This window comes from Astatotilapia calliptera, chromosome 2 (genome assembly GCF_900246225.1).
Source record: "Astatotilapia calliptera chromosome 2, fAstCal1.2, whole genome shotgun sequence".
Taxonomy (NCBI): domain Eukaryota; kingdom Metazoa; phylum Chordata; class Actinopteri; order Cichliformes; family Cichlidae; genus Astatotilapia; species Astatotilapia calliptera.
Genome location: NC_039303.1, coordinates 19,190,234 through 19,201,751, shown reverse-complemented (window position 1 = coordinate 19,201,751; position 11,518 = coordinate 19,190,234). Strand labels below are relative to the sequence as shown.

Here is an 11,518-nt window from a genome sequence, read left to right as displayed (position 1 = left end):
AACATTAACATACATCGATTCATACATTTACTCGTCACAATATGTAGGCAAGCAGTCCTGTACAAAGTCATGTGGGAGTCTATTATTTTATTATTTTATTTTAGTAAGCCATAAACGGTACAGAATAAAGAGTGCAAAAAGTTGTGGATAAGGTTAAATTCCACCTTTGAGTGATAGTGATTTGGCATGTGGAGTAGCAAAATGTGCTCACAAAATGTCAGAATTCAAATAAAGGTGTCACAAGAAATTTGATATTTAACGTTTTTAATAAAAGAATAGAAACAAATACAACAGCATTAGAACAACACAACTAGTTAATTCAGCATTATGAAATAACAGGGAGGACTTGCATGTTCTGGAATCATGGTTATAATTCAAATAAGAGGAATATGGAGTTGACGGTGTGTCCGCAGCCTGTAAGTGGATAACAGTCCATGCATAGTATTTTTAAGCCTCTATTTATAATAATAATAATAATAATAATAATAATAATGGATTGCATTTATATAGTGCTTTTCGGGGCCCTCAAAGCGCTGTACAATTCCACTATTCATTCACTCTCACATTCACACACTGGTGGAGGCAGCTACAGTTGTAGCCACAGCTGCACTGGGGCAGACTGTTTGTGTGTGCCAAAGAAATAGCATTGGCTTCAGTGCTATGTTGTCTATCTATGACAATATCAACTCCTCTTACAACTATTTTCAGTGACATGATAATGGCTCCTTTCACTTCAATGTTTGCGCCTGTGTCTGGCACACACACTGACATCAGATTCCCCTTTTTGTCCACCAAAACAGACAGCTGTGTGTGCATTCTACTTCCTCTTGTAACATGGAGCTATAAAACAGCATTTCATAAGCATCTCCTACTAAGATAAGCTAAGAAGGGTTGTTTATTTTTATATTCCCAATACCGGTATAGGAAAAATAATGAATTCGAGTTAATCCACTTTTTACTTCTCTACTTGCCATTTACCATTAAGATATAGTCCAATAACACAGGAAAAAATGTTTACAGTATTACTGTAAAAGTACTGTTTTCTAATTAGTTTCTACCCACAATTGATTTGAGATCTTCTTCGGCCTGTGAATCGGGGCTGCGATGAACCACATTGGGGTCATCAATGGGATCAATTTCGAAGGCAGTGGGTCTCAGCTTCATGATGCTGGTTTTCAGAGAGTACCACCATCCTCTCCAAGTGTACCAAACTACACCATCATCTGTTACAGAGTTGTAGTACCCACTGGGATAGTATCTGCCATTGAGATGGGCTGAGTGACACCTGAGGAGTGTGAAAAAACAAATATCCTTTTGTTATTTTTTTATGATAATGGATGACTGATAAATACTTTTCCATCTTTGCAAATCTTTTGATGAATGGGCAAACCCCATACTTGTTGAACCACCAGCCTCCTTTGTCTTCTTCGGCACAGTTTCCCTTGTAGTTATCGTTGTCCTGGTCATAGGTGCTAAATTTAATGCCTTGGTGGCTGGCCCAGTCTGAAACCCCAACCTGATAGGTTCCAGAAAGAGCATCTCCAGCTGTACCTACATAGACTCCAAAGCTAAGGCGATAGTGATCCTAAAAAGAAGGATACAATAAGAGATTGTCAGCTGCTATAAGTTTAAAATAACAGCTGAAGTATGATACAAGTTACCCAACTGATGGGAAACCCTGGGGAAGATCCAGAACCTACTGGAGAGATTACATAAATTTCATCTGGTCTTCGAATATCTGGGGACCCACCAGGAAGAACTTGAACTTGTTTTGGGGGAGTGGGACTTCAATTGATGGATGGATAAAATTCAATTAGACCGACTCAGAATGAGAAAACTTAACCCTCTTATGTTACAATTCCCAAATTTTAGTCTTTATGCTATGATAAGCTAACCAGCAGCTGACTGTAGCTTCATATTTCTGTTCAGTATCTTTCAATTAGCATCGATCCTTTAAAAATGGTACAATCTCATAGAGAGAAGAAAACCAGATATAAGATATATCAGAGACATGCATGAGATTCAAGATTATTTTCCCCAGCAACAATCAAACACATTAAATGACTGTCAAGTCTACTATCTATTAGTTTAGCGGTCGCCTAGCATCGTTACCTTTTCATCCGTGACTCTGAAGTTCTTGTACTCAGCGTAGCGCTGGTTACCATCGAAATCTTCCAAGTTGATTCTCAGAGTATAATTCCCTGGAACAAACACATGAACATAACAAAAATGACAATTTTAAACCAATTTAAAATCTTGACCCCTGCAAACACAATAAGGATCTGTAGCAGTTTTTTAAGCAGTAATAACTTATTTTGTGCACCATGTGATTTTATGCATTCAATGTTTTTGTACTCAAAGCTTTCTGGTTTATGTTTGTAGTCCAAGTATTGACCAATCACATCTCAACAGGCTGTATTTGGTTTATGGGAATTTAGTGTTACTAAACTGTGACGGTCAGATGTAGCTGTAGCTAGCACCTCATCTCCTCTAATCCGGTTGTTCAGTCTGACGTCACTAGCCGTGTCTGGGTCTAAACTCCGCTGCAGGTCCATATATCAAATGATCACTATAGCATTACTGAGAGTTGAAAAACTGTCTAAAGTCTTTCATCTTTAATAAAATGATCAGCGTTCTGCTCTACCAGGTGTAACAATTCAGTTTAATATCCAGGCATCCATGAAAACTGAATTTATGACATTTAACGGAGTTAAAAGTTAGCAGGGAGTTAGCTTGCTAGCTTCTATCTAAATATAATATAGCATGTCCTGACTGTGGAGTTTTGGAAACAAATTAAAACGTACAGCTCTGTTATCACTTCCAGCATAAATGAAGACAGAAAACTAAACAGCAGTGCTACGTGACTGCTAGCGACACAGCTATGTTAGCACAATATAAACAAGCTAACTTTTTTTCCACTCGATAAAAGTTAACGTGAGTGTTCTCGGTGGTCAGGAACAAATGTAATCGCATGGCAGGATGCTGTAAAAGGACCAAACTTCAGCCAGGAGAACAACTGAGATAATCCATCCACAATACGAGGTTAGGCATTCATATACTGCTGCATTACCTGGGCTGTAGTTACATCCTAAGGTTTTAAAAACTGATCTTAAATAAATGATTAGCGGTAATAAAAGCCGAGGGAGGTCAACAGTGATCACTGAATGTTTTAGGAGCTTTTTGAGATTAAATAGAAGAAAATACATAACATTAAACATGTTAACAACACAAAAGCCATATTAAACGCAGACTACTTTAGGCCCGGAAGTAGGATTCGTCACGTCATCACTGAACAATCGGATAGTATTCACTGACCTGAACCACCCAACTGTGTTTGTTACATTTTTGCATATTGCAACAGGAAGTCTGTGCATCAGTTTTGGTGAGTGAAATTCTAGTATTTTGTTAATGTTGCTTACTTAGCACTAATTAGCAGATATTTGTGTTTGTGTGTTGCACTATTTCAGTTTTAGAGTTTATGAATTCATCATGCTAACCAAGCTTGCTAACATTAGCTGATAGCTTCTGGCTTCAAAAAAATAAAATAAAATAAAAACATAATACTAATAATAACAATATGGTGAGGGCCAAAACACTATCGTTGTTGCATCAAAACATGTCCAAAACCTGTAACAACTCCACTGACGCCAGAGGACACTGACTTTTACCCACAAGTCATTGCGTAGTGAACAAGAGCAGAGAGCAATGTTCTGCCATTATTGTGTTCCACTTGATAATATATGCTATCAGTTACTGCTCCTTTAAACAATAAGAATAATATAGTACATTGCTAATACCTTGTTCGGTGATGTAATGCAGGTTGTCATTTCCGAGCCAAAATTCTGCATCCATTTCCCCAAAACCATTCTTGTACTCTTCCCATGACCTTGTAGGCAAATAGAAATTTTTTAAAATGTAAATAATTAAATTTTTTTACCCTTGCTGTTAGATGTAAGACACACCTGTTAAATGTCCGAGCTCCGCTGATCCGTCTCTGAATGATGGTCCAACCACCTCCGTCGCTCATATCACAGTACACTTGGACTGGAGAAGGGCTGTCATTGGCTTTGATTCTGTATAAACCACTGGATTTGTGGCCAGCGCTGAAGACCTGGGAGCAATCTGATGCATACACCCTCAAATTTAAATATGTAGACACATATTTTGTATTTAAAACATTATCTGGTTTGTGATTCTGTGGCAGGAGATTTTCAAAGAAGATATTTTTAGTCTAGTCCTGAAGGTGTTGCCCTGACCTGCATACTGTCTGTCCTGGCTCTGGTCACCTCTGACTTTGTTGTTACGAGGCTGGTTCAGGAGCTGTAATCTGTGCAGAAGAAGCTCTTGCTTCTGAAGTTGGCCCTTCAGAAGATTCTCCCGCTCCCGCAGACGAGCCGCCTCCTCACGGCAACTGTCTGACGCCTACACACACATAATTGTACTGCTGTAATTGTAAGAATCATCATTCATTCTCATTCCCTCCTCTACACATAACATATGATAGGTATCCAATGTTATGCTGATATACAGAGTGAAACATAGATTATACAACAAAACTGAATCTAACCCTGTAACACATCACTAAAACTTTTCTTTAAAAAAAATAAGCATCAGCTTCCAGTCAAATCAACATTTAACCCTCTGCTCCAAGCTTCATATCCAGTTAATGTTTATGTGCATTTGCAGTTTTGACAAGCTGAATAACTATAATTTTGAAATCTGATACGCCACATAAAGTGCCATTGTTTAATACTTACTTTTATTCTTATGTTAAATTCAAGATCAGGCTGTACAATTCAAACTGAATCATTTGGGGAAATATAGCCTGGTACTTATACAGCAGTCTTCCACTCTTTATTGCCTGCCTAAACACTTTGCCTACCATTGACACATACTCGGGCAGTTCGGGGTTAAGTATCTTGCCTGTGCAGACCAGAAGAGCCAGTGATCAAGCTATCAAATTTCCACTTGGTAGGTAACCTGAGGCTCTGCCTCCTGAGTGGTACAACTTTAATCTGATCCTACAATGAATCTTCATAAATATTTAAATATGAACTGTTCTGAGTTTGTATATGTCCTGCAATTTAAAATAGGTTAAAAAAGACATAATTAGAGTTACGTGGCTAAGTTGATTTCATCATTTGTCAAAATATGCTTAAATGGTAGATTGCATTGTTAATTGGTCAATACGACACACAGCTAACATCATATATTAGGCAGAAGAACTTCATTTGACATTTGCTGTGGTTTAGGAAAAAATGAAGTAAATACAACTTAAAATTAAATTCAAATGATCAGCCTACCTGGTAAATTATGTAAAAAGAAACGTGTCAGATCCACGTACTTACACACAGAGACTGGATATAAGCTGTCAGTATGAGCAGCAGCAACAGAGAGCCTCTCATCCTCTTCGTGTTTGGATATCACAACACCCTAAGTGGCAAGAAGTCGCAAATGAATAAGTATTTCGCTTTTTCCAGTTTGGTTTTATCTCTTTGATTTTTGCCCCTGAGCAAATGCTGCTATTTGGATCTTCCCCTCAGCTGGAACAAAACCACGTTTGTGGCCAAGAAGAACAAGAAGAACTTGACCAAATACCTGATTCTCTACAGTGAAGAAATATGCAGCAAATATCCAGAACAGATGTCCGCTTCCCAAAATCCAGCCACGGTTTCAGGAAAACACCATAAAATAAGAGAACAGACTTTTTTCAAACAATTTTAGCAGAAGGTTATTTGAAGTTATTCCTTTTCAAAAATGTGCATTTGATGATAGTCTGCAGATCCATCCACCACTTATCACTGATCTGTATTGCATTCTTTGTCAGTGTCATTAAAGAGTCAAGTAGTCATTTTGTTGATGAGTGAGTGTTGTGCCATTTTAAATAGATGTTGCCAGCAGCTAAATGCCACTGAAGGTCAACTCTAACAGGAGCAGGAAGAGCAGAAGATATTTTGTCTCAAAGGATTACAAAGAGACTCGACTGTATTAATTGGCTTTTAGTGATTTCATTTCAAGGGAAGAAGAGGCAAGTTTTCTGTTGGTTGAAAGCTTTAATAACCAAACAATGACAGCTTTAGACAGTGATGCTGTAGGAGGATGTAATAGTATATAGTAGTGTTGGCTGTCACAGCAGGCATACATTGTGTAAATATGCCTTTTTCTTCAGTAAAGTTAAACAAGGTACTTGCCACCGCTCTCACATCTGTATGCTAAATATATAGTTGGAGTAGCAGGTTAGCTTAGTTTAGCATGAGTGGTCATGTGACAACTAACCATGTGATGTTAATTTGTCCACTATTTTTGAAAATGTAGGATCAACTAAATAAATCACCAGTCACACAGGGATGGGAAACAATCACAGAATAGCAAGTGATTGCTTGAAGTTGCTGGTAGTCGCTGTGAAAGTTGACTGGTAAAGCCCAGTCACGCAGTCCTAGAGACTGGTCACTGACTGCTTGGCAACCACTGGTTGCTACAGAAAAATGTGTATTGCCTGACCAGTTGGCAAAAAAACCATCTCTTTTGCTTTGGTTGCTTGCAGATTGCCGCGGTTGCCTGTACTTTACACAGAACACACCAGCTCATCTGTAAAAACTGTCCAACTACACTCCAGGTGGTAATAAAACACAAAACCAGAAGAGGAGAACATTAGCCTTCAATGAAAACATTACACTTTTTGAAATATGTTGCTGTAGCAATGAAGTGCAACTTTTACTTTGAGGGTGAATGTTCACCATTTCCAGTTCATCCTATAATGTTTCTACTCAAATAGTCGTTAGCAAGTGTTTGCAGAAGAGTTTGTATCTTCCATGCAAACTACAGGCAACCACAGCAATCAGCTAGTGGCCAAGGCAATCATAAACAGGCCTTGGATGTAGCACACTCTTGCATCTGATTTCACCTAGTCACAGCAAAGAAACACTCAGCTTCTAACTGGAGAATAGATTTTTCCCTCATTACTGGTGGCTGTATCACAAGCAACTCTCAAGCAATGTGTGCACGATATCAACTGAGAATCTGTACAGCTGTTGTGACAAACAGATGTTCTCATTTTTTACTCACAAGTAAAAGTAAACTTCATAACAGGTAGTAATCTTAAATATGTTTCTTAGAAAATGTTGCAGCATTTGGATAGAGAAGTTAGCCTTTGTGCTAAGCTAAACTGGCTAATGGACAGACTGACATTTATTCTCACTTATTTTCTAGCAAGAACGCAATTATTTCCTCTAATGCCAGTGTACAGTTCAATTGTAACAGCCAAAACAGGAATCAAGCAAAGACTGTAGAAGATGAACATTAAAAAAAAATCCTCTGGTGTGATCTTAAATTTTTATTAGTTTTTATGACTCAAGTTCATAGCTTCAAAAACAGGTATACTTTTTGGTGGAACCAGTTATGTACACAGCAGGCAAGAGGAACTGATATATAGAAGTACTTAGTTACTGCAGTAATGTGTCATTTCCCAACACACGGCATATGTTATGTCCAGTTAACTGTGGGTTTCGGCCTCTGTGAATCAAGCTTGTTGCAGCATATCCTGCAGATGTAGTGAGTTGGTGGGAGGGGGTGTCAGGTTAGCTTTCGTGTTCCTCTGTATAATTCCTGAGCAGTTTTGTGGGGTGATGATAGGACCCATATATGTGCAACTAAATACGAATACATTGGTTATATTCATTTTTTTAGTTTGCCTAAGTAAGGGGATGCCATTCATTCCTTAGCCTTTCTTCTCAGCAGGTTCTTGTGAGTTTGTTGGGTTTCCTGTTCTGAGGTTCTTGCTCTGGTGCATGAATCTAGATACACATACAGAAACAGACAAAAAGTTTCATCAACAGTTTCCATGGCCGGCCGCAGGTTTAGTAACAATCCTACTTAGACTTTGTCAAAAAAACAAAAAATTGTTATAAACTAGCTAAATTAGATAATCACTGTCTGGTTCCAATAAAAAACAAATAGGAAATTGTATATAATTATATATATATATAATTTTGCCCAATTAATATGATGCAAAGGAACTTAAAGGGCTGTTGAATTAATTTTAAGAAAATATAAGCTAGCTATTTCCAAACACTGTGTAATTAATGTCACAAGATCTTTGCCTAAGAGCTCAGATAACGCTTTACTTATTTCTTCATTACATATCTTAAATTTCATGTTGTAGAAATAGACTACTTCTGTTGCATTCATGTAATAATAATAATAATAATAAATTACCTTTTTCTATCGATTTCCTTGGTGGTGAGAGCTCAAGGTCATCTGATTGATCCTCATCACTCTTCTTATAGTAATATGGTTGATCAGGGGGACCAAACCTCTGTAAGCAAGCACACCACACAGTTAAAGATTTAGGTTTTTTTGGAGCTGTCGTATTTCTCTGGAAGACCAAACTACTCTTAAGTATAATGTACCTTGTCTGGCCACATGAAGCTTATGAAGAGAACGATGGGGAGTCCAACAACAAAGACATAGAGACCCCAGAGCCAGGGACGCTGGAAAGTGGCCAGAATGAGGGTCTCTATGATGCTTGGCTAGAGCGCACATAAACAAATATGTCATTAGATAAATAAAGTAACTGCATATAATGATGGATAAAAGATCAAAACAGCTTGTAAAATGATCACATGAATGTAAAATGCCAAAAAATTAGAAGAAGGCAAGTAACAAACAAAAGTACTGGATTTAAAAAAAAATGTGACCAAGACCATTATTCGGGGTCATAAAATCAGCAGGAAACATGACTGACTCATTTCTATGCCATGCATTTCTACATCTGACCACTAGGTGGTGTGTAAGTAATCTAGGTGCATGGACTGCAGAGCAAAACTATTAGTCTGTTATATCAACCCGCATCTATAGTGGCAGATTTCTATATGTTTTTTTTAGGCATGCCTTAAAGATAAGAAAAGAAAAAGTATAATAGTAAAAAAACATTTTTTTCACAATACTACACTGTATACAATCTGTATACAATCTTTAGTGAATACAAAAAAAGAATAAATGCAGTAAAACTCTTACATTTGCTGTAGCAGAAGCTGGTGTCACATCTGCTGCCAGCATCATGCACAGCACCAGAAAGCTGGTGTCCATCCCTAAAATACAAGTACAGGTGTACACACACGCATGCAATGAGATCTGAATGTCTTTAGACTCTTTTTTTATATGCTCCAAACCTTTTAAAATAATTCAGTTCATTTTCTCTGATCAATCTATCCACAACAATCATAGCCAAATAGATTTTGTAGTCCTTTATCAGTTTGTTCATAATAAAGATTAAAATATTCCATTTGTTATATATAGTACAGACCTTATAGTTAAAAACAACTTTTGGCAACAATGGCATCTTCAAGTATAGATGATTCTAGATGATTCTCTATAATTGGCATAGTCCCCAGTATGTTCACAGAGCTGTCCCACACCCACCCACCTTCTTTTAAATATTCTGATGTAACAGTTTGACTACCTGTCTAATTTTCTGTTGGTTCCCCTTATGCTACCACAACAGGCCTAAATGGTTGAGGTATGGACCATTGAAGGTGTGCTGTGGTATCTGGCACCAAGATGTAAGCAACAGATCCTTGAAGTCTTGTAAGTTATACAAAGTGGGGCCTCCATGAATTGTTCTTGTTTGACCAGCACATCCCACAGATGATTAAACTGGATTAAAACTGGGGAAGATGGAGCCCAAGTCAATGCACAGTGCTCCTCAAACCATTCCTCAACCATTTTTGCTTTGTGATAGTGGCCACAGCCATGAGGGCGTACTGTTTCCATGAAAGCGTGTAGATGGTACATGTCAAAGTAACATCCACATGGATGGCAGGACCCAAAGTTTCCCATCCGAACATTGCCCAAAGCATCACACTGCCTACGCTGGATTGCCTTCTTCAGGTAAGTGCTGCAAACAAATCCAACCATCCAAATGAAGACCAGGTCACCTTCTTCCAATGCTCCATGGTCCAGTTCTGATGCTCTCATGTTCATTGTTGGTGCTTTCAGCAGTGGACGGGGTCAGCATGGGCGCCCTGACTGGTCTGCAGCTATGCAGCCCTATACTCTACGACGCTCTGTGCATTCTGACACCTTTATACCAGAACCAGGATCACGATTTTTGGCAATTTGAGCTACAGCAACTCGTCTGTTGGATTGGACCACATGGGCCAGCCTTTGCATGATCCTGTCACTGGGTCACAGTCTTTCCTTGTTTGGCCCAGTTTTGGTAGATACTGACCACTGCAGACCGTGAACACCCCACAAGAGTCACAGTTTTGGAGATGCTCTGGTCCTTCATCCCTAATCACCCTTGGATGAATGTGTCCATTGAGGAAGACTTTAATTTTAGTCCCGTAAGAAATCATCTGAATATGGGGTGTTTCAGTCTTTTAATCTTAATAAATAATAAAACACAACAGAAAACTGTGAATTGTACTGAACTAAACAGTTTTTGACATGAGTCAGAAACACTAAGTATTAACACATTTTCAGCAATACTCATACTGTCTACAGGTGTTACTGTATACACATGCATGACCTAAGCATACTTGGTTAAGACCACATTCAAAGATTCTGAAGGAAGAAAAAATGTGATTTCAATCATAATCATTCGTTATTTATTTGTTCTGTGACTACAATGATCAGAGGCAGGAAGAAAAAAGTGCAACTAAAGCAGAGGAAAACAAGAAGATGAAGTCAAATGCAAGCGAGAGAGAAACGCAGCGACAAGAGAGATAAAGATTAACAGTGAAGGGCGAAAATAAAAGAACAACGAGGCAAATAAATTGTTTTTAAATAGGTGTTTTTTTACCTGCTTTTCAACAGTGATTTTTCCCTGTTTCACTTCCTGAAATCTCACAGCTATGTAGTGTTGGACTTTGCTCTAAAATCAGTTGCTGACATGACTGCAGTTATACAGTTACCATGTTATAATGGGTATGACACCGTTATTAACTTGCACGCACACACACACACACACACACACACACACACACACACACACACAGTATAAAAGAATGCATTCAAATGATGTAATTTATTGTTAATAAATGTTCAGTATTTGTGTTAAAAATATACCGTTTAATAACAAAATTGTTCATACTTTTTCAGAGTTTCTGAGAAATAGACTAAACTGCATGCTAAAAACACTGAAAATAATAAAATGACTCATGCTGTTTTATCTGTGATCACTTAGACAGAAGGATGAAAGACATGCTCTGTATTAATCTCTTTAATTAGAGCGGATGAAATGAAATGAAAGGAAATGGGCTGTGACAGAAAATGTGATCAGTGGAACACTTTGAACAGCAGGAGTCCTCATAAACTAAAAATGCACACTGTATGATAGCATAATGTAGATAAGAGGGACCCAGTCTGAAATCATTTACAGGGCTGAAAGTCCCTCCACACCATGAACTGAATCCCCAGGATATCTGATCCAAATGTATTATTATTTCTTGAGAACAAGAGGATTTTTTCAGATGATTAAGTTAATCATTTCTAAGTTGGAGCAAGGCCCACCACTGAT

At 38.0% G+C, this 11,518-nt stretch overlaps 2 protein-coding genes across 2 annotated transcripts; both read right to left on the bottom strand.

Annotated features, from left to right (window-relative positions):
- Positions 1-583: 583 nt before the first annotated feature.
- fgl1 (fibrinogen-like 1) lies at positions 584-5,549 on the bottom strand. Its single transcript, XM_026179724.1, has 7 exons — positions 5,349-5,549; positions 4,257-4,422; positions 3,963-4,122; positions 3,798-3,886; positions 2,113-2,201; positions 1,398-1,585; positions 584-1,285 (listed from the first exon to the last, which is right to left on the bottom strand). Exons 1-7 carry the CDS (start codon positions 5,403-5,405, stop codon positions 1,048-1,050), a joined length of 987 nt encoding a protein of 328 aa, XP_026035509.1. The 5' UTR covers positions 5,406-5,549; the 3' UTR covers positions 584-1,047.
- A 1,806-nt stretch (positions 5,550-7,355) lies between these two features.
- Positions 7,356-10,892, bottom strand: LOC113029093 (calnexin-like). The gene is made up of 5 exons (XM_026179714.1): positions 10,802-10,892; positions 9,016-9,089; positions 8,409-8,528; positions 8,215-8,314; positions 7,356-7,793 (listed from the first exon to the last, which is right to left on the bottom strand). Exons 2-5 carry the CDS (start codon positions 9,085-9,087, stop codon positions 7,711-7,713), a joined length of 375 nt encoding a protein of 124 aa, XP_026035499.1. The 5' UTR covers positions 9,088-9,089; positions 10,802-10,892; the 3' UTR covers positions 7,356-7,710.
- Between the last annotated feature and the right edge of the window lie 626 nt (positions 10,893-11,518).